Genomic DNA, 23881 nt, shown 5'->3' with positions numbered 1-23881 from the left:
AACCAAACCAAAAAACTCACAGGATAAACTGCTTGCTTTCTACTTAACCGCATTTTTAGTTTCAAGGATTACAAATTGAAAGCTCTTCCTACGTTTCTAACAGGTAACAGTGTTACTTTAAAAAGCTGGTGCCAAAGTGGGCACTGGTTTTGCTCTCACTGCTGTTCTTTCTCTTGTTCTATACAGTTGGCACTAATGTAAAAAATACATAGCTCCTCTAAATCTAACTTAACATATAAAGGGTTAAAATGAGCGCCTGTTCACTTTTTTTTTTCCTTAGAACAATAGGTGATTATAATTAAGGCCACATCTGTATTTCTCGAGGGCTTTTTTTTCCTCTGCTAACACCATTATTGTATTGATCAACTGTACTGATTTGGAAAATAATTTATTAACCTTTGATCTATGTTTAAACTTCTCTAGAGCTATATTAGTTGTTCATGAATGTGGTATACCTAAGAGAGAATTCCATTTGTCTAATTAATTAAAAGTAAAATTACCAAGGTTAGCCTTATAGAATGCTCAATAGCCAATGCAAACCTAACCAAAGGAGTTACATCTAGGTACAAATGTTAAATTGCCCCGGATGTTCTAATAAAAAAGTATAAAATATGCTCTGTTGGCAAACGATGCAAGTCAGAATAACATTAAAGCAACCTGTCTTTTCTAAATGAAAAGACCCCCTGCACTGTACATCTTTCCTGTATACAACACATTTTTACTAAAGCTTTATTAAATGAATTGCAATAGCAACGGCTGCCATTTTATAGCTATATATACATGTGTATATATATACACATACCTGTGTGTATGTATGTGTATATATATATATGTATGAAATACTAATTTATTTAACACAACAGAGGCTTCTGCCATATGATATAGTTTACTGTACATAAGAAAAACTTTTAACACTGTACAATCACATAAAGGTCATATGCACTGTTGCAGTGCAAAAGTAGATTTAACTGTAGTCTTTACTGGCATAGTAATGGCTTTTTGTAATCCTACAAAATTGCATTCTCATATTATGGGGCCTGAATGGTCTTCTAACTTAATTTGTTTTGCTTTCATTTTTTTCCTTTTTTTTTTTAATTTTTGCCTTTTTTTTTAAAATTTTTCAGTTTTTTAAACTGCAGGGTTTGCCTTTGGTCCACAGTTAAAAGGACACGCAGCAGTGGAGCGCTGACTGGATGCAGCAGAATACATGAAAAAGATTTAAGTTATTGCAATTATAGTAAAAAAAGGCATTGGGGGAGGAGGAGCAAATGCCCTTCTGTAAAGTAATCCTCAGGGGTTTTCTATGCATGAATCGCTGCACGTTTCCTATATTTAAAGTATATGAAAAGCCTGAAGTAACCAAAACCTAACGTGGTGATAAACCAAAGAATAAGTGATTCAAGTAGTAAAGAGAATAAGGGGAGATAGAGGAGACCAGACCGAGAAAGTAGAGAAGAGGAGGAAGAGTTGTTACTAATAATCCTGATTCTTAAATAAAATAAAAAAAAAGAAAGAAAGAAAAAAAAAGAACAGAAAATGACCCCCAAACAACTTAAAAAAACCCTCAAAACCAAAAAATAAGGAAAAGAAAAAAGGTTACATCCGTGTTAGTCCCACAATATTACAGCTGCTCCTTGCAAAGGGAGTCCTAAAAAAGAAGCAGTGAAGAAACTTGGTCTGATGGTCAGATGGAGGTGCCTCGGTCTGGGTCACTACCGATATTCAGCCCCAGAGTAGGAGTTGGTTGGTAAGGGATAGATGACATTGTTTTGATGGGGCTTCTGAAAAAGCCACCGTTGGGTGCCCTGTGCCTGAAAGGGCCAGTTCGGTGCTCCGGCATGCTGCCGAAGGAGAAACCTGAAGCGGCTTTAGCAGACAGCGTGCGGCTCAGAGTCTGGATCTGTTCCGGTATGAAGGTGGTTGTGGTGATGTGAGTGTTTCTGAAGTCACTGATTTGCTCCAGTGCCTGTCGTGTGGGTAAAGTGTCAATGTCCAGCGGGGTCAAGTCAATTGATGAGGTGGAGAACTGTTTATGGGGACTGTCGTCGTCTGTGCAGAGGCTGTTCACGCGCCTGTGGAGGTGCTCCAGGTCGATCTCCTTGTCGTCCTGGGGAATGAGAAAAACAAGAGGCACCGCTCACCATCACCATTTGTGCTGGGTTGAAGCTTCACAGTATGGTCCGAACTGCTCGGGAAGCCCAACGCACAATTAACTACAGCTGGCTGTTAGCTGACAGCGTCTCTGAACATCACCTGTAAACACCCCCACTGCCTGAAGCTGGGTGGGCTAAGCCAAACCGAGGCAGACCCTTACACCACAGCTACCTTCAAACCCTGAATCCGAACAACAAATCTCCAAGCGCTACCAGATGGTTTTCCATCAGGAAAAGCCAGGCTCGGAGCTAGGTGGGTTGGACTAGCAACAGCTGAATAACAGTATACTTTGCACCAGGAAAGCAAAGCATAATCTCAAATGCCTGGGATGATGCCAGTTCTTCAACTCTGCAATGAGGACTAAGTTTGAATGTCAACATAGGAGGCTGTGAGGGATCAGGTTGCCGTCTTTGTCATCCTCTCAGGGCTTAAGGAAGGGCTAAAAACATCTCAGGTTGCTTTTTGCCTTTATAATATAAATTGCGGCATAGAAAAGCTGAACTTCCAGACAAAAATCCAAGCACTGGTGACTCACTGACACCACAGAGAAAGGAGTACACCGGGCAATTTTAAATTACAATGCCGAAAGAGGGATTCATTCTCCCCTTACCGACAAAGAAGCAGTTCCATTGATTCTGACGGAATTACACTCTTGTGGGTGAGAAGAAGAGATGGAGGCCTGGTGTATTTATTATAATATATCATTCCTCCTCTTACATCTGTCCCCTTTCCTTATCAAATCTCTCCTCCCAAAGAACTCAGTTAAACAGGTTTGTTTGTTATAATCGAAAATTTAAATGCACGGAAGTTAAAAAAAGAGGAGAAAGACCTGGGTGACCCAATAAATCACCTGTATTGTACATAGGTATTTCTACTGAACTGCAAAGCTTAATTCAAAGCGGCATTAAGTTTACATGTACAGGGGTATTCCCTCAGTCTAGGTAGCGCAGCTCATTCAGAACAAAAATTGATTTCAACTAACCTTAAAATTTACCTTAATCTCTGTGAAATCTACTGGCTCTTCCAGGCCACTAGAAATATCTCACACTCTAGGACCTCACAGAGGATAATTAGGCAGCCGATAGATGTGCACTGATGACTTCCAGCCTTGATTACTGCAACTCAATGACTGGCTTGATCCAGAGCTCCCTGAATCAATGGCAAAACGCCTAGCATACCAAATGGGCTTGAGATCCCTCCTTTGTCTAGCAATGAAGTCAAGCACTCCAAAAGAGTCCACACCTAGAACAAACTGCAGTTCATCTACTTAGCAAAACAGATCACCGAATATTTGCACTGGTACCACGCCGAACACAGAGCACGACTGGAAGGAGGCTGAGAGGCTAGCTCCCCTCGGGATTTTACCCTCCGAGGGCAGGGACAGGGAGACAAACCAGGAGAAAAGGGGCATCAGGGATCGCTGACCACAGAGGCTTTGGTTTGAGTTCATCACGGAAGGGAAAAAATGCAGTGCCCATTTCTCGGACTTAGCTTTCTGTCTATAATTTATTCACATGTGGACATAGACATGGATGCACATAACAACCACACAGGTGACACCAAAACCAAACGCATTCACCAAACGCTCTCTCCTAAAAACTTTGGAGCTGCATACGGATGCAAGAGAACTGGGGCCACATCAGAAGCTAAAGAAATATACAGAGGCTCTGTTAGTGTGTGCAAGTCATGACTATGTCTCTGAGGGACAGCCCTAAATATTTTTCCTTTTTTTGTTTTGTTTTGTTTTTGGTTTTTTGTTTGTTTGTTTGTTTTTAATTTTGAAAAAACATACAAACACTTTGTAATTTAAAATGCCAATCGGGAAAAGATTGGAATTTCATCAATTCTGAGCCTCTATAAGTTACTCAAAATATTCCTCTTTCTTCTCTTACAGAGATGCATTTGGGGCTAGGGTCAGACCAGTGAAAATATATAAGCGGTGATATTCTCCCATGCTTAGCCCACAACCCGATCTCCACCCAATCGATACACCAAAATGAGACCCACTCACAGTAAGATTGTGCATATCTCCATAATATGATCTTTCCTCTTCTCTCTTGTGTGATCAGTAGTGAAATATTCAGCAGTTTTCACATTTAAATTATCATCAGGCTTCAGAGTCAACATCCCATTGAGATTACTGGGGCGGTTCATACTTCTCTCAGAGCTACCGTTTAAGGCTGTCTGCAGACTCAGGCAGACATCATTGAATGGATTACTTCTGGTACGCGACCGAAATGTTATCTTCGCAACCATATGACAATTTTTTTCAGTATAAATGCTTGCATTCTGGAGCACAAGATGGCAGCCACCAGGAAAAAGGGTTGGCTTGCTGACCACAAACTGGCCCAATCTGACCCCCGACTCTGGACTAGTGGCCTGGAAGAGCCAATGGATTTCATGGAAGCTAAAATGAATTTTAAGAAAGTTAGTTAAGATGTATTTCTTTGCTGAATGATCCCCACATCCAGGATAGCGGGGACATTCAGCACGTACGTCCACGTTAAACTCAGTTTTGAGCCAAGCTTTTCAATTTAGCGTTGAGATGCAATTTTAAATGCTAAGCTAATGACCACGTAACAAAGATCAAGGAGGCCAAATTATACCATTTGTGGAAAGTATACACTTGAATTTCTCTGCGTTTGAAAATTGAAATAGGAAATTTTATAGTTATATAAAATATCCATGTTGTTTTTTTCTTTTCCTTTGTTATTTATTTTTATGTTTTGCACCAGATAAATATGAAGTATGAAGTTCTGAAAGTTTGGGTAAACAACAATCACGTAAATTTGAGGTTTTTAAAATAATTTACCGGTTGAAACTATATGGTTTCATTCCTGAGAAACCCAATTTAAAGACTAGAGATTCTTTTTTTTTCTTTTAATAATGGTCCGGTCCAGATCTTGAACCAAAAAAAGCTTGGGAATTAAAACAGGCAAGAAAAGATTAAAAGTATTCTAACATCAGTGCCAATGCTGTCTAATTAGGTAGTGTAATTAATCCTGCCTGATTACACAGCATTAGATTAGCAGGAATAAACACAATGGAGAAACTGCAGAGAAGGTGAGACCACTGCACACAAATTAACAGCAATACCCCACAAGCTACACAGATGTGTCTAAGCTACACAGATAGAAAAGCTATAATTGATAGTGCTACATTAAAGCTCATATTTAGGTTCAGCTTTGGGCATCGCTGCCGAGTACATTTTAATAACTTTTTTTTTCCCTAATGTTTTTCTACTATTTTGTAGAGCTAAAGGCTTAATTATGAAGGTAAGAAATTTGGTGTAAGACCGCATAAGACTCAGACGGCTGGTAAAGGGACAGACAGATTGCCACGGGAAGGAAAGCATTACACATGCAGGTGTAGAAGCAAACTCATCTCTGGTGTAAAATAACATATCTCCCTGTGTTCTCCGTCCAAGATTTCCTGAAACAAGTCTGTAGTAGGTTTCAGAAATAAGTCTGGCTTGAATTTGAAAAATCTAACGTACTCTTGCTTCCCTGGACTTCAGATTAAATAACGAGAACTGAAGTTCATGGAAGTCTCAAGAGGTTAGCATTTCTGAAAATGGCGACAAGCTTATTTAAGAAGCTAACTGCTGATTAAAGGGCTAAACTTTGCAAATCTATTTTGAAAGACTCAGCCACTGAGCTTAGGGAATATTTCTTTCAAGAAGAAGCCAAGAAACCTTTGAACTTACTGGTGAGAATTAGCTCTCACCAATGGGAATAATGAACTATATATTGATGTATTAATAATGTACTATTCTACAAATAACAGTTGTGTTTTACTCAGAATAGTTGCATATTTATACATCATCAATACACATTTTTTTTTCATTCAAGCTTTCCTAGAAAGAATAGCTAAAGAGATTTTGAGGAACTACATTTACCTTAAAAAATCAGGAAGCTAAGGAAATGTCTCTGAGTTTGATTCCCCACCCTCTCTAATGCTATAAAGTCAAGGCAGCAATCTTTAGGGTGCATGAAAATTCCCCAGGAGAAATGGAGGGTCTAATACCTCTTTTGATGGAACCCGGGAGCCTTTCCTTTTATTCCACCACGTTTCCAACATTGCAATGAAACAGGATAGGACAATCCCAGCAGCGAGGATGCAGAAAACACCTGCAAAACTTTTTATGTCCAGGGCACCTCCTTTCTGTTTGGTATCCACAGATGAGTAAAGATCACATTGACCGTTCTTCGGCCACCACTTATGCTTCAGTATGTCCATGTCGCCGTTCTGCTGCAGCTCCAAAATCCTTGAGGAGAAAGCACAGAGTCAGGGGTTACAGTGGGGCTGCGGAGGTGGCACCCGAGAGCGCGAGGATGTAATCCGACTACTTGCAACCCTCCCATGTGTCTCAGAAAGCCAAGCAGCTGATAAATGCTGACGGACTGATTTAGCCAGAAAAGGAAGCCAGAACATGGGGTTGCCTGTAAGACTGAGCGTATGGATATCCATGCTCCACTCTAGATACAGGAAAGCACATACCAATCTCTCTTTCCTTCTTTTAAGACCCTTAATGAAAATGCTTTACTTAATATACTGTATTTTCTTAACTGGCTTTCACTACAAACTGTGTCAATTGACTTTTGTAGCGCATTAGGTATTTGACAATATATATTTTGCATTTTAATCACTGAAGAAGAGACATTTCAATCAAAAAAAAAAAAAAAGGAAAATACAGTTCAGATGTACCACAGGATACAGGTTACCTTATTGTAAACTTATCTTTATTTTTGCTTGCTGTTTTAGAGAGAGAGCAGAACCGTATTAGTTGCAGTCAGTAAACACCTAAACTAACCTTGCTCAATGGGAGTGTGCGATCTGCTGCTAAGTGATTTCCATAGGAATGTTCTTTGCTGTGGAATTCACTCGTCCTTGCACCTACGTACCCAGCCCATCGCCAAAGATCTACTGGGCAGTTTTCAAGGCCAAAGTATTTAACTAGACTTCCTGTGGGATGAATAGTTCGAGGAATGAGAATTTTGTTTGGAAAAAGATTTTCATATTTAGCTCATTTATTCCTGAGGAGGATGTTTTTTTGAAAACATCCAGAAGTGACTAGAGTAGCAGCTGGGTGCATCTGTGCATTACCCAAAATAAAAAATTCAACGATTACACTTAAAAAGAATAAAACAGGGGGAATGTTTTCCTTCATGTAATAAATTTGGTTTTCATTTCAGTGTTGTAAGGCAAACAATTACTTGTGCAATCATTTGACACAGCATGTAAAAAATCCAAGTGCACACAAACCAGCAGAGGTCTGGGATGTTGCTACCAGAGACTGTACTGTGTCAAAGAAGGAAGAAAAGCTTCCCACTGACTCACGGCTCCCATAACAGCTCAATGCAGGGGTCTACCTCAACCTCAGAAAAATGCAGTATTATGAAAAGGAGTTTGAATGCACCTCGGAAGCACGGGGCGACTGCTCTATACAGAGATCATTCCATTTCTAATGCCACTTGAACAGGTAGGCATGTCGATGAAGCCACTAAATTTTCTATGGCACATCTAAATGACCATATACTTATGCTGTGGTCCTACCAGGAATAGGAGACTTCATGCAGCCATCAGTGGCTTAAATCCCAGCACAGCTCTGGAGTTTCTGCTTCCTACCTAGGAGTACATCCTGTGGCTGAGATCCTGACCTTTCAGAGGGGAACTGTTTGTCCACCGCTGTGCTGTACCAAAGGGAACAGTGCCCTTGAGGAACAGACTGCAGGCAATACGCGTGGCTTTAGAGATGCCAGAATCACCTTGTTTGCATAGCTTTGTGTTTATAAGAAGTGGGACAAATTCTGTGCAATGCCTGCTGACAGTACATCACTGAAAGTCCAGCCCTGGAGAATGGTGAACAAGGTCAGAGTTGCCGGGCTATATTTTGAATTGTCCCAAACCCAATGCCAACTTAGGGAAGCCCCATTCTGAAGCTTCCTGAGGGGGCAGGAATAATTCAAGGACAGAAGGACACTCTGTTCTGTTGCAAGAGACAGAATAGCTGTTATGAGACATGCATGTTCGGAGGAGCTTTAGAGGTATGGGGACCATACGCAGGATTGCTGTCATTGTTGCCTACAGTTGCCTATTAGGACCATGTAGAGAAGCTGGAGCCAGAACCAATAACAGGAAGAGATGCAACTGGGACAAACTAGAACATGAGCAATTCTGATTAGATGAAAGGAAAACGGGAGAGGTCAAAGACTGGAACAGAAAATTTGCGGTATCTCCATCCTTGGCAATAGTCAAAGGCCCACTGGGGAAGGCCCCGAGCAACCTGACCTAACTGGACCTGCTTCGAGCAGAGGGCTGGGCTGGAGACCTCCGGAGGTCCTTTCCTACCATAATTACTCCTCTGCGACTGCAAACACAGTCCATACACTACTCTCTATCATGGCATACGGTGCTTACAAACATAACTCACCATAATTCTGGTTCTCACTGCCCTAGCATCCTGCATTAAGACTTACATGAGTATTTTGAGCCAAATATTCCAGTCTGACAGATTAGCAGGAGCAGCAGATAGTCAGCATAAACAGAACCCTTTTGTAAAAGTTCTTGTGGAGTAATAGAAGATTAATTTTTGATGCCCAATCCAAACATTTGGCATGTGTGTTTTTACATTTAGGAATTACCGTACTATCTACACAAGGCAATAACAGAACAACATTGTGGGACTTATTTCTTCCAGCACCAGCTCTAATCCCTGAGCAGGGATATTTTCTCTCTTTTACTCAGTCAGTAATAGAATGAACCATCCAAATGATTGCTCTATTCTCATTAATTAAATGATTCTTCACTTGTCAGTATAATTCCTGATTACACAAGACATCTTTCCAATGATAGGCATTTGCATAAAGACACTGAACTTTAGCTTGTTCCTTAAGAGAGATTTATTCCTAATTGTACTCCTGCTAATTATTGGCAATTTTCTTTATGGATGTAACATATAAGTTCAATTATTTAAAGGAAAACATAAAAAAGAAGCAGAAACCAGGGATAGTAATTGTATAATTACATGGAAAATCTTGAGAAATGGAAAGCTTATAATGGAGCCTTGTAAAACTGCAGCTGAAAACAGATGTTGAGAGATAAAATACATATCAAGAGAAATTATAAGAGCATGAATATCTAACTTCAAACAGAGAAAAAGGGAGATCCTGCTTCTATTAGACTTAGTAAACACTTTTTTTTCTGAATTCACCTGTTTGTGGAACCAAAATAAGAGTTAACATATTAAGAAGATTTAACACTACCAACCTGTTCCTAGTTATAAAACTTCCTATTTTTGTAGCACATTTTCAGAAATGAAAATCGTACTTTTATTGCAATTCCATGCAAAACAACATGAGGAAGGGAGGTTTCTTGCAAGCGTGCAGAGCACGCAGGCACTGCTCCACTTGGGCGCTGCAGGGGCGTCCCACACGATGGCACTCTTTCCATAAAAATACGTCCTTTTGCTGCAGTTCCTGCTGGGTGCCCTTATACAATCTAATCAGATACCTGTTGGGTGGCAGACACTACAATCAGTTTGATATTTGATTTTCAAATTTAATAAGTGACTAAAATAATAATGCATTAACTAAATGCTCCGAATGATAATGATGCACTAAACGCTATAATTCCAGCAAGTGCCTCTTCTCACAAGTCCCAGATTTTTACATCTGAACTTTTCCACAACAGTCTTGGCTCCTTTGAGCCTGCTGTATTGGCATGGAGTAGTATTACAACACATAAGCAGTAGTAAGAGTAGTGGAAAGTAATAAGTGGGGTGCATGAGTTCCTGCTGTTTCAAAATACCATAGTCTTAAAAAGCTTACAAAAGAAGCCTATATATTGAAATAATCTGATTTGTCTGAAAAACATGACCTTTAAAACTTGCTTATGAATAGAGTGCGGGTCTTAATATATTTTTCTCTAGCAGGTAAACTGTTGTAGTAACAGTAGTAGTAAATGTAGTAACATTTTTCAAGGCAATGATGTAAAGTTACTAAGCGCACAAAAGAAAATGTCTGCATGCACTTTAACTAATTTGGCCCTGAATTCACAGTGCCAAGTGACGTCTAGCACAGAAAACTAAACTGCCTGTGGTTTCCAAATCTGACAGTGATGTGAACAAATCCTACTGAATCAATGGGAATAAGGCTGGATTCCACTCTGTAACTACATACTTTGCTGCTGGCAGTGAAATGTAATTACTCCTGCAAAATACCCACAGATAAAAGCCCCCAACTTATTATGATAGCAAGGTGTCACAAATGCTACAAAACTGAGACATCTGTGACAACACTGGTTTTTTTGATCTTGTTTTATTCTTTCCAAATTATCAGTAGTAGCAAGCAGCAAGAGATGTGACAGGCCATTTACAATGAGATCAGAAACGCCAATGCATGCTCTGAGATGTCGAAGGTTACTGAATATCAGCTTCCTGCACCAGGAACATGTTATCCAGAGGGATAACTTCACCATCGGCACTGACAAGGAAGAGAAGATGATGAGGTGCTACTCTGGCTCTAGTCTCCAGGATCAGGCTGCTGCAGAGAGGAGGTGCGCAGAGCCATGCAACGAATGCCCACTGTTGAAAGGGGGAGAAAAAGAAAATAAATTAAAAAGAAAAAAAAGCTTTGTGTACCTTGATGGGCTGTGCCTTGGGGCCTGAGCCAAGGTCCCAGCCCTTGCGCCGACTCCCAGGGAAGCTCCTGGGTAGCTCGCATGTGTTGCGTTTGGGAGTGCCTGGTGCCTGCAGATGGGGCCAGGTGGTTCCAAGAGCTCAAGTAACTTCTCCAGTGGCTAGCTAAGAGTCAAACTCCTCGGACAAAAGCTCCACACTGGAGCTTTTCTGACAAAACTCTGGTGCCAAGTCTTCGCGGAATTTGGTTCCCCTCTTGTAAAACTAACCTGATTTGTGACCATCCTTCAGTTATCAAAGTACACAGGTAGGAACCCACAGGGAGGGTTTGTTTTGTTTCAGTGAAGCAACTGCCTAAATCTTTCTTATTCACGGCAGTAACTGGAGTGACGCCAACTCCTATTGCACCTCCCTCAGTGGGCTTTAGGTTTTGGCAAAGCAGGCCCCCCTCTCAACAGCAGAGCCGCTTTCGCAGGTGCTACCTGCGAGGCTGGCCCAGGGCTTTGGTGCTGGAGAGGGATGGCTGCTGCCCGGCCCAGCTTGCTGCCTCCTGCCTGGGGAAGAGCCAGTCCCAGCCATGGGGAGGGAAATAGGGAATAAAGTTGGAGACAGGCAAGTAGGAGGCTCTTGGGGGGCCTTTTCACCTCCTCTCACACCAGCGGGGCCTCATTGCCTCACTGAGACCTGATGAGTTTTCATTATTTTGACCTTATCCTTGGGGCCTTGCGGGAGACGCACGTTGATGCTCAAAGCCTTGACTTTGATGCATTCCCCAGCTGCCCAACAAATCACGTTTACACCATATTACAGCCATGGACCATCATGAAGCTGCTAAGGAGAGTGAAGGTTATCTTTATCAACGATCTGGACGAGGGGATCGAGTGCTCCCTCAGTAAGTTTGCAGACGACACCAAGCTGGGCGGGAGTGTTGATCTGCTGGAGGGTAGGAAGGCTCTGCAGAGGGACCTGGACAGGCTGGATCGATGGGCCGAGGCCAACTGTATGATGTTCAACAAGGCCAAGTGCCGGGTCCTGCACTTCGGCCACAACAACCCCAGGCAACGCTACAGGCTTGGGGAAGAGTGGCTGGAAAGCTGCCCAGAGGAAAAGGACCTGGGGGTGCTGATTGACAGCCGGCTGAACATGAGCCGGCAGTGTGCCCAGGTGGCCAAGAAGGCCAACAGCATCCTGGCCTGTATCAGAAATAGTGTGGCCAGCAGGAGCAGGGAGGTGATCGTGCCCCTGTACTCGGCACTGGTGAGGCCGCACCTCGAATACTGTGTTCAGTTTTGGGCCCCTCACTACAAGAAGGACATGGAGGTGCTGGAGCGTGTCCAGAGGAGGGCAACGAAGCTGGTGAAGGGCCTGGAGCACAAGTCTTATGAGGGGCGGCTGAGGGAACTGGGGTTGTTTAGTCTGGAGAAGAGGAGGTTGAGGGGAGACCTTATCACTCTCTACAACTACCTGAAAGGAGGTTGTAGGGAGGTGGGTGTTGGTCTCTTCTGCCAAGTAACTAGCGATAGGACAAGAGGAAATGGCCTCAAGTTGCGCCAAAGGAGGTTTAGATTTGATATCAGGAAAAATTTCTTTACTGAAAGAGTAGTCAGGCCTTGGAACAGGCTGCCCAGGGAAGTGGTGGAGTCACCATCCCTGGAAGTATTTAGAAGATGTGTAGATGAGGCGCTTAGGGACATGGTTTAGTGGGCATGGTGGTGTTGGGTTGACAGTTGGACTCAATGATCTTAGAGGTCTTTTCCAACCTTAATGATTCTATGATTCTATATATCTGTATTCACCTACAGGAAGGGAATATTCCTGTGCGATTTTGTCTTGCTCAAACATACAGAATAAAGAGATAGGGAATGGTCAGAAATAAAACTCAGAAGCGTTTAGAGACCTGGTGGGAAGATGTTCATCCAGAAATGGCTGCTTGCCCGGCACCAGCTGCACTACCCAGTTAGCCATCCCTAGACCTAAGCCTAGAATTAAAAGGGGTTCCAGATCATTGAAAAATATGGCCCAGAGGTGGAGGAGGCATGGGAAGGTGTAGGGCAGAAGTAGCTGTCCTGAGCTGAAAGAAAGATGGGAGCAATGCAGGTGGACTGAGACGATGCTAGGAGAGCTTGCAAGATGAGCAAAGCACCTGGAGGCAGAGAGATCATAGCGGTTCCAGTCATTCTTTTGACTACAGATCTTGATATCTGTAAGCAAAAATGCTGGTTTTTGAAGAGACTGTTTTCTGTGTGGTTTTATTTTTTTTTTTTAAGCCAGCATTTTAATGAGCTGCCAATCACGGGCTCCATGAGAGGAAATTTTTCATGCCAGCCAAATGCAGCTTGGGCTGCCAGATTAGACGAAGCTGTGCTCCCTCTCCACCCGTTCCTACCACTTAACCTAGCAAAAGAGTGCCCTCAGGTCCAGCTGTGAAGCCTGTTTTCTGGCAGGGACTCCAAGCAGATTTAAACCCAGCTAGCTTGTGCCCCATGAGGGCGGGCAGGTGGTTGCCTTCCGATCTGCCCTTCAGCAGTGCTCGGTGTCATGCTGCTGTCACTAGGAAGTCAGTGCGCAGAAACAAGGATGAGCATCTCACCTTCTAGATATGGTAGAAGAAGCAGTATTGAACCAGACCTGCTGTTCAGCATTAAGAATTTGCATATCAAACAACATTAAACAAGAGAAAGCAGCTGACCTTCTGTTTTGCTCAGCAATAAACCATTCACTTCTGAAGATGCAGCAGTCATGACTTGGATCCCATAAATTAGCATCACTTTGTTCAAATTAGTGAACTACTTTTTACTTAAATCTGTTAAACTTACATGGACACTCTCTCTCAAATACAGAAGGCTAAATTTAAATGAAACGGCATCTGCAGTAATAAAAAAAGAGATATTAACTATGTTTATTATACAACTGTAGTGGAATTTTAATAGTTCTATTTAATAGCTCTATAATAGTTTTATCCAAGCCGCATAGCTTTGCTCAATAGTAACAATTCAGAAACCTAGATAAAGACAAATCAAGTTATTCAAGATCTTCTGCTTACTTTTAATATAGAAAAAGTTGAGGTGACCTTAACTGGCCTTTCACCATGCAGATCTTTCCTGCTTAAGAGAAAGCAGCAATAGAAGTATTAGTACCTATTTATAAATCCCAAATGACAAGTGAATGTCTACAGAAGCCGCATAAATATCATGAGTTCATTAAGCTCAGTGCTGTTATGGTAAACACCAAATTAATTCATTATGGTGAGTCATGGTACATCACCAACCTTATTAAAACAAAGAAATATACTTTCAAGGTATATTAGTTCCTGTGCACTACCCATATTCCAGTCCTCTTTTACAAAATTACTTGAAAAATGACAGTTACTAAGCTTTATAAAAAAATTCAGTACTTCATGGCCACATGAACGCCTGGGGCCTAATTTTCCCTCTTGCTTTCATTACCAGAAACTAAAAGCAAGTCCATGCATGTGAAGGCAGGGACAGCTCGTGGAATCTGCAGAAGGATGAAGCAGACTTTGACGCGCTCCCCACAACCGGGACAGCTCTGCACCTCCTCTCCTCGGTTTGCACCGGGCAAGGCTGTCTTGCTAACCTGCCATGCTTCCAACATCATCTCTGAGATCCAAAGATCAGCTGTGATGTTGCATGTCATTGCCGTGGAATGGAGATAGCGCTCGTTCCTAAAATTACACTGTCTTCACACTGTCCGCTACAATAATGCTTGTGCAACACCAGAGGCAGTCATAAATGACATTTTGACTATATGAGGAGACAGTATTACTACATATATACAACTTGAGGACTTGAGTTGCATGTAAACAAATCAGTAGCTTTTTTCAGAACTGAATAATTGATGATTTCACACAAAATCAGGAAACCTCAATGTCCAAAGTCAGCAGGAGTTTCATCATTAACTTACAGACAGCAGAGACCAACATAGAACACGCTTGGGAACCCAACCCTTCTGCTCAGGCTGTGACAAAAGTGGTATTCTTCTGCATCTGTTCAGGATACCTGGAGTAGCCAAAAATTGAAAGCTTGGAAAGTGCCCTTCCAGTCACCACGTACTTCTTAGGTGTCTTATCCCCAACATCTCACCTGACCAAACATTTCCTCCAGTGTCACTTGTTAACTGCCCTCTACCTGAGAAGCCCTGTGGTTAACAAGCCATGTAAAGAACTGCTCTCCTGCTTAGCAGGCGAAAGCAAACAATTGAAAAAAGTACTTTAGTTTGACTTTGTTATTGTTTTTTTCAAGAATGAGATGCAAACGGACACTTATTTGGGTCAATTACTATTTAACCTAGTTCATTCTCAGATTTTTTGAGCACAAAGTGATAAATTAAACACCAGAAGTTTTCACTAAGAAAACACCAAAATGAAATATTAAAATGTTTGTCTTTTCTTTCAAGGAAAAAAAAAATTTTTAAAAAATTAGACCATTAACTAATCTGTTTAGACCATCTGCTGATGTCCTATGAGAAGGATAAATAAACGAGGAGTTCACTGAGGACCTGACCTAGCACTGAATGAATATGCAAGCCTCATCTTCAGCTAAAAAGCAATTACATGAGAAATCAAATTACTAACATGATTAATCTTAAGAGTTGTGGTGACTAGTGAACTTTAAGTTTTATATATTGTATATGTTTATGCTACCTTTAGAAGTCAAGCACTCATTACAGCTACGACAATATGGTCTTTGCTAATATCAAAGTTGGGCTTCAATGAATTAATAACAAGCAGAATGAAAGCAAGCCAAAAAGATGCAAGAGAGCTGAAAACGAAAAGACAGTGAGTTCCACAGAGACCCAGAGCATATCTGCAGTCTGAAAGGGAACACCTTGGGTGGTCTTTGAAAATGTCAGCATCATCCTTAAGCACACTGTGATATTTGGATTATTGGGTGCAGGAAAAGATCTTTCATCTTAGTGTAAGAATCTGGAAATGATCATCTTTGTTTGGAATCATGCTTCAGGCAGTGCAAAGGCTCATTCTTACACAAACTACCTACATCCACATTTTGAGAAACAAAAGACACATCAGTCACATTAAGTCCTGTTAATTGACAGTCTAGAACAGCTCATTTTTAAAGTAAGCGATCTAGGTGGCACTTGGATATTTGACATTTATTTGCTATTTACATAAGCAAAGATGACAAAATATATAGCTGATGATGCTCTCAGTTTTTTTAAACTGTTTGCCCAGTGCTTTTTTTTAAGCTCTATAAAATGAAAACCAAAACCTTCAAAGTTTTATTTTATATAGTGTTTAAATGAATGATTTACACAGCTTAATGTAAATGTCATCATTTGGATTATAAAGAACCCAAATCAATAGTTTAAAGCTATCTCCAAGGTGAACAGAGTTGTTGATAGAATAGGAGAAGCTAGACAGATAAATACAGAGTCTGAAGATCAAATCACAGTAATATGCTTTGTGTCTGAAATTTGACATTTAAAAATATCTCAAAGGCTTTTATCTCCTAGGTACTTGGTTACAGTAGTGAAAGCCTCCCAGATCCGTTCCCATCCAGGGTTTTAAACATGTTGGGGTTTGAAACCAGTACCTCTGAACATGAACATTGCACTAACCAACCTTATAGATTAATATTACACTGAGGAGAGCCCTCTCCAAACAATCCTTTGGGCACTGTAAGTGAAAACGTTTAAGGTATCCCATACAATATATTAGTGCTTCAAAATTTAATTCATTACTTTGATTTGTTCTCCCAAGCAAAAGCATTTCATAGAAGACCATTTCTAGAGACACCCCCCAGACGCGTTTGTTCTTTAAAGCCTTTCTCAAATCATACTAATGAATACTCTTCAAAGACGCACAGCAGTACAGTGGCTATCTGGAAAAGCCTAAGGAATTGCCACAATTCTACCTAGGAAATTACGAGAGTCCCTGCCAAATTTACAGCAGACACTGAAGAGTGAATTTGACCACCCTTAAAAAAAAATATTAAGATTTCTTACATTAAATCTTGCAGTTTGAGAAATGCTACTCCTGCTGTTCAGGCTAAACGTGTATCAAACCACACTTTTGACCCAAGCTTGGCCCAACTTACAAATAGATCTGCCTGAGGTGGGTGCCCCTAGAAATATTGCCTAAGGCACCTCAGCTGGTCTGGGGCTAGCTCTGCCTACTTTCCCTTCCAAGGTGCATCAGGTAAACCTTCCTCAGAGACACATGAGATCATAAATTTCTCTACCTTGATAAGCATTCAGATCTTTTAACCTCCCCTGGGTGTAGAAGGAAATGATGAAAGATATAGTAGTGCAACTTTGCAAGCAAAGAAGCTGCCTGACTGTTGTGCTATGCTCAATCTATGCGCAGCCCTAACTGATGTGTTACTGCTGCCCTTGTAACCATGTTGCTCTTATGTATGGGGAGATAAGCTAGGAATTTGTCCCTCTTCTTCATCAGATTTAGCGATTACCTTCAATAACGCATCAGCGTGCCAGACTGCTGATCCTGTGTATGTAGGTTTTCTGCCAACAGGAGAGCTTATGACAGGTTTTGAAGACAGACCATCTTTCAGTGCCCTCACAGGACTACCAGCAATACAGAGGTGAAGCCGCCAGGCACAGAAACCCTGCTAGCTACTGAGGGTTACAAAAGTTAATAAGTGATTGTTTATTGCCCATCTTCCACTGCAGTATGTGTCCTGAGGGGCTGCACTCTACTTTGCATGATAGGAATCAGGGCTTTAAGCAGCACAGTGTTTACTGGCTACAGGAGATTTCCATATTACAGAGAAGTGCCTTGACAAAAACTGAGTGCCATTCAATCTGGATAACAATCTGCAGGAGGACCGAGTGTGTATTCCATCAATAAAGGCATCTCCCTGGTAATGCCGCAGTTTTTCAAGAGCTGCAGCCAGCTAGCTTGGCTTTATTCTTGTCTCCTGAACTTTGCCTAATCAGATCCTCTGTTCCCTTCTGCATTGCAATAAGCAAGGGCTGAACCTGTTCACGTGCATAATGGTATTTTTTTTTTGGCCTCTGAGTTTTTGTGCTTTGGAACAAGGCAGTGCAATCCAGATCTACCATTACTTTTGCTGCTAGAAGAAGCAGAGCAGAAGGAATTGGCAGGAGGATCTGAAGCTTTGCATTTCACCGTGTATCTTTTTTCCTCAAATCTAGGCCCATATTATTTACACAAACTTGAGGGATGCCTGTTCTGTGCAAAACAAGTTTGTTAGGCAAAATATACACACAGCAAAGCCACTAGCACACTTAAGTCTTCTGTCAGAAATTTCAGCTCAGGCAGAAGCAGGAGGAAATAACTACTTTTCTTTGCAACTCATCCATCCAGGTCAGAACTGAGACTTTTCCATAGAATAAGAAAAGTAAATAAGAGAGTAAGGGTAAGTAGAGTAAGTTCTTGCCACCCGCAAGAACATTCCCTTCTTATGCCCTGTATTTCTACTATTTCATATTGGAGTGTTCAATAATTACATTCAACAGCAAATGTACATAAGCATAAGTTAGAAATAATGTAAACAGGAAAAGTTTCAAGGAGTAACCTCAATCTTAACTTTTAAATTGAATGTTTAAAAAATTAAAATAAAAATCAGCTTCCTGACAGAGCAATAGTACAGGCTGGTTTGTTTTTTTTTTTTTAACTCCTGGATGATTTTAAAGCATTTGACATTTTGTAACAAAATTTAGTGATTTTCATGAGGAATTCTGCCTTCTTTCACTGTGTGTCTTGGTTATCAAAGTCCACATGGTTAAACTAAGCAATTTTCTTACATCCTATTTTTAAAAGTAAGCCACAAAATTTCAGTAGTTAGTTCTTCAGTCTTAGAGCCCCTAATTGTTTCTCAGTGTTTGGGAGGTTTCTGTGGTTTTAGAGAGGTTCCCCCTCCCCTCCCCCCCAATCTGTTGATAACTCCTGAAGGTTATATTCCATTCAGCTCAGGGGAATAGGAGACATGCGAAATGTAAGATTGTATAGCAATGACAGCACATACCATTTGTATCCTAAAAGTGTTTTACAGCTTGACCAACCAAATCTGCAATTATGGAGATGCTTTGAAGCAAAAGTCTTTCATAGTCAGCCAGAGCGGACAACGGACACACTTACCCTCTGTTATTGTACCTACTGTACTTTTTTTACAAAATGATTAACCCCACTTGCAGTTATGCAATTTCTATCATCCAAATCTCAGAGGAGGAACCTTGGGAGCACTAAGTGAACCCTTCCTTCCTTCTCCCTTTCCTCTCTCTCCAGTAGGCACAGCCCACGGAGCAGCTTCCCGCAGGGGCCGCTGGGCTGGGCTTGCTCGCGCTCCCATGATACTGTGCCACAGCAGACTGGCGTGGTTCACTACCACTGACAGAAAGCAATACCAGGGTTTGCCATGTAACATTACAAAATGTATCGCATCATTTTCCTGTGCTTTGTGCCAGATAAACTGTAGCTGAAAGAAATAACCCCAGAAATAAACCACAAGGCACTCCCAGGTGTTATTCTATCAACTCCCCTCTGCAGAATGCCAATGGCTTTGTAGGGAATTTAACCATTTTATAGTGTAACCAAGCGACTTGGCACTGAGATTCAATTTGGATAAGCCGGTGAGCCTGCTCAGATGATCTGTGCATATCTTTTTCAAGATCAAGGGCATGAGGTCAAATTCTGCACCTTCTTTTTGACAGCACAGAGAAGTAAGCTCCTTCTTTCTGCCAGCAGAGGCAGATCTGAGGGCCAGACGAGGGCTCCTGTTGCTGCCCTGCTGCATGTTGCTCAGCTCAGAGCACAGGGCAGGCTTGGTGACAACCAGGTCCCATCAGAGACTTCTCCCTAGCAAGATCCGCTGCAGTCAAAAGTAGAGTTTGGAGGAGAGACATAAGAGAAAGGGATCCATATTAAAAAAAAAAATTAAAGTGTCCCAAGTTTAGAGGAAGAATCAAGACTATCCCGACTTCATTTGAAAAGCTGTCTGGCAGAAAAGACAGGAGCGTGAATGGCGGGATATTCCCTAATTTCCCAATTCTAGAAAGTAAAAGTTTATTTGTTGGAGGGCAAAGGAGGATATTAACAGGTTCTTATTTTTACCCAGCCAGTTCACCTCTCTTTACCTTTGTGTCAGACTGAAAATTAGGATTCTACTGAATGGCCCTGTCACCACACTGCAAATTCACAGCTGCAGAAGATGACACACAGTAAATCACTGTCCTCTCACTGAGAGCTGCCATAAATAATGCCACAGGAGTTCTCCCCCTGCAACCAGCAGCTGTCTGCAACTGCTGGGAGCAGAGCTGTAACGCAGCCCCCGGTAGGGAATGGAGAGAAGGTAAAACAGAACAGTCTGAAAAATAAGATCCTGGCATTTATCATCACATTAACTTGTAAACCTTTCAAAATATTTGTCTCTTCTCTCCCACAGGAGAATTTCTATAAGCAAGTTGTCATAACTTCAGACAAATTTCAGGAATGTGCTATGTTAATTTTCTGAAAGTACCTAATCTTAGAAGTATTTTCATTAACAGTAAGTATTATCACTCTGCTGAGGCAGAGACCATGAAGCAGGCTCGGCAAGATCAAACCTCAGGTGAGTGGTGGAAGTAGTGGCTGAACCCAGTCCCTGCTCTCTCTGTTCCCTTTTGCAGTGGGTATATTTATTTGTTTTCCTAAGAGAAGGGGGTGGAAAAAGAGAAGGCAAGGAAAAAGAGCAGTTTGGCAGGCTACATGACAGGTGGAAAAGGCCAAAGATGTGAAAGTGTATTAGCCATGACTTCCCGAACAAACAGTTGGCTGACTCTATTGCTCAGCCTCTACATCAATGACAGCTTTTGAAGGCTTGTGCTGCAGCACAGCCTCTCTCTTGCTGGTCGTAGGCGTTTCCTGAGCATGGGCACAGCCCCAGGGTTACCAGCAGGGCTGAGCTCCGGGCAGGCTCGGCCCCGAGGGGAACCCCAAGGCGATGGGCTGCAGGGGAGCTGGAAGGGACACGGCCCTCACGGCAGCCAGGCAGTACCGCAGCCCCTCTCCAGCTCTGGAGGGATTAGAGCAGCACCAGTGGCCAGGGACATGAGGGAGTGATGGAAGAAGGAACTGAGATCCTTCTCTACATTCCCAGGAAAGCAGTAAAATTTCCCAGTCCTTTACAGCACCACTGGGCACCTTGAAGCTCTGCACCATTCACACCTTGCATAACGTGCTTCTCCTTAACTACAACTTCTTCACCTAATTTGGGTCAGACCTCACAAATACCTGGAGACAAGCTCCAGGGGATACTCCTCTCCCTGGGAGCGATTGACTGAAGGGAGAGATCAAGGATATGTATTGCAGTACATCTCATGGACACTGCCTGCAGCTGGGGCTAAATAGCTAAAAACTTAAGGTAATCTCAGATTCATTCCTCTCATGCTTGGCAAAAAGTAGAGGCAGGGGCTTTTTGCAGTGCACTTATGCTGCTCTAAGATTCATATAACTATGATCAACTATATAAACCAGTTTTCATTAGGATTTTGCTAATCACCAAGCATCTGGCTAAAGTTTCCCTTGAATATTTTTCTAGCATGGAGGGAAAGTGGATTTGCCAGACTTCTGTAAATACCTTTTTTTAATAAAGATGTACCCAAACTCTGAGAATTGGTTAAAAAAAACCTTCAGTAATGGCTGTGATTGACTGTGGAGATAGTGATGCTAGAGGGAGCTTTCCATGGAGATTGCTATATGGATATTTAGGGCTGAGCAGATTCCAATGAGTTTTTTTGTTTAGATTAGTTTCTAATTCTGATTTCAATTATAAACTAAGAAGATTTTTTTTTTCCTTCCAATCCTCCCTTCTTGGTTGGGCTTCAGGTCAAATTGGATATTCTGGCCAAATTTCTCAGAGAGAAAGATATACACACAGAATGTAGGCAAACTGGGCTCCTACCCTGTTTGCCCAATTCAAAGCAAGGACTGGAAGCCATATATCCTTTGTAACGGGGATTATCAGGTAGAGAAGAGAAGTCATGCCAGAGACAGTGATAAGAGACTCATGCCCCTGCAAGTAAATCTCTAGTTTAGGAAGCTACTGCAGGGTGAAGGAAAATCAGATATAGGAACCCGCCTGCATTAAGGAGAGCTGTAAGCCTCTGGAAAAAACAGATACCGCAGCTTAGGTTTCTCCTTATTTCCGCCCCCACTCTGAATCAGAATTTTTGCTTTCCAGCCAGCTCTTCCACAAACTGGAATTAAATATCCAGCACAGCATTTCTCTGTTGGAGAGGACCACCTTCAGCTGTACTGCTCTTGGACCAGAGCCTGCACTAGCCACTCATGACACTCTCTGGCACAGGGAGGACATGGATGTGAAAAGGCAAAACTCACCCACACTGCCTGCTCAAGAAAAACTCTTTATATGAGTTAGAAAGACTACAGAGAACTGGCAGCAGCACTGACTACTTTTCAGAAGTCAGAGCAAACCCTCTGCCTCCCGACACCTACCTTCTCTCCATTTCCATCTCTTATGATGAGCAGAGCACCGCAGCCAGAGAGATCCCAACCAGCAACACATTGAGCACGAGGCCATGCCCGCGCTGTGGGAATGAACCTGTTCCCAAGGAGTCTATAATTGTGGGCTGTGTCTTTTTATTACGTAATTCTAATTACAGGTGAATGGGATCAAAGAAAATGGAACCAGCTGCAGAATAGGGCAGCAATTTTCCCCTTGCTGGAAAGAGAAGCCAGCACAGCGAGGCAGCAGCTAGTGTAACAGGGGTGGGAGGCGTATTTTGGTTTAATGCTGCTGCTGGCAGAGGGGAAAGCCAGGCCAGGCAGCCCAGCACAGAAAGCTTTTGCAGCAAAAAGATACTTATACTGGCTAATTCTCTTCTTACACACATTTTACTTTAGAGCAGTAATATTGACAAAACAGTTGGTTCTTGTTCACATCTACAAGAGAAGTCAGGTTTTACTTCTTTTCCTGATAGATGACCTCCTTAAGATGGTGCACATATTTGCAAATTGAATTAATATTTAACATGATACACTATGGATTTTTTAAACTTATTTTTAGTGCAAGCTTTGAGTTTAACCAGGTTTCAAGTGAAACCCTTTAGAGGTAAGAATGAAGTTCAGAGTTACTGCTTGCTTTTTGTTTCTTTTTCTTAAATAAATAAAGCAAAGAATAAATCCCATGTGAAGACTCACCAACTGATGGGGGGTTTCAGTAGAAAAAGAGATTCACGTTTAATTTTAAAATAATTTTTGGGACGCATTGTATTTTCAGGTTTCTCTTTTGTAATTTTTGTTCAGAGGACATGAACCTGTTTTGCATTTGGTGTTATTACCTGTCTTCCCAGTCCAGTGCATGGCCCTGGGGCTAGGAAGAGACTTTATTGGATAAGCGGCCACATTACAGTGGCTTCTGGGATGCTTCAGCCTTGTTTACATGCTTAGATGTTGAAGTTGGGGAAGGAGGGCTCTGCTTGCAAGGGAGAGATTTAAGATCACAGGGTTGCTTGAAGTCTTATGTCCAGAAAACACATGGAGAAACGTCCATGCTCCTTGGACACGCTGATCCTTTGCATTGGCAGCGTTTTCAACTCTCGTAAAAGAGCCTTTTCCCTAAAGAACATGCTGAGAAAGGCCAGTGAAAATTTCAGGTTTGCATTTTGTTAGCTGTTCATTGCTTGCAGTCTGCCTTGCTGTGGGGCAGAACTGCCACGGTGTCACTCTAAGATGCTTAAACACCACAGGAAAATGAAAGATGCATTTCCTTTTCTTTAAACATATCCCTTTTGAAAAGCTAATATCTGTTTTTTGGGGCTCTGATTCACAACTTTGGGGTGTGCAGTGCTTTAGACCTTCACGATTTCTCTTCAGCCTGCAAACGAGGGGATGCAATACATTCCCATTCATAATATTACTTGACTTTTGCTTTATAGATCACAGATTAAAAAGGAGGCAAAACAGGTCACACACAAAGCCAAGAAAGATTAGAGGATAAAGGGTTATGAGCTGAGGCTGAGACAAGCAATCGTACATTTAGGAAAGAGAGGTGGAGATGGGACATGAGCGGAGACTGTAAATACCCGACAGGTAGCAGCGCAGCCCGCAGGAGGTGATTAGGCTGGTAG

General features: G+C 41.9%; 1 protein-coding gene across 2 annotated transcripts in view; it reads right to left on the bottom strand.

Moving 5' to 3' along the window:
- Nucleotides 1-1411: 1411 nt before the first annotated feature.
- GRID2 (glutamate ionotropic receptor delta type subunit 2) overlaps nucleotides 1412-23881 on the bottom strand; it is a 745311-nt gene continuing 722841 nt past the window's right edge. For both annotated transcript variants that reach the window (XM_075149577.1, XM_075149578.1), the window contains 2 exons: nucleotides 6181-6421; nucleotides 1412-2107 (listed from right to left, as the gene is read on the bottom strand). In XM_075149577.1, coding sequence (XP_075005678.1) covers nucleotides 1685-2107; nucleotides 6181-6421 — 664 coding nt within the window. In that variant the 3' untranslated portion in view covers nucleotides 1412-1684. The remainder of the gene's footprint in view (nucleotides 2108-6180; nucleotides 6422-23881) is intronic.

This window comes from Calonectris borealis, chromosome 4 (assembly GCF_964195595.1).
Source record: "Calonectris borealis chromosome 4, bCalBor7.hap1.2, whole genome shotgun sequence".
Classification (NCBI taxonomy): domain Eukaryota; kingdom Metazoa; phylum Chordata; class Aves; order Procellariiformes; family Procellariidae; genus Calonectris; species Calonectris borealis.
This window is presented reverse-complemented; position numbering and strand designations above follow the sequence as displayed.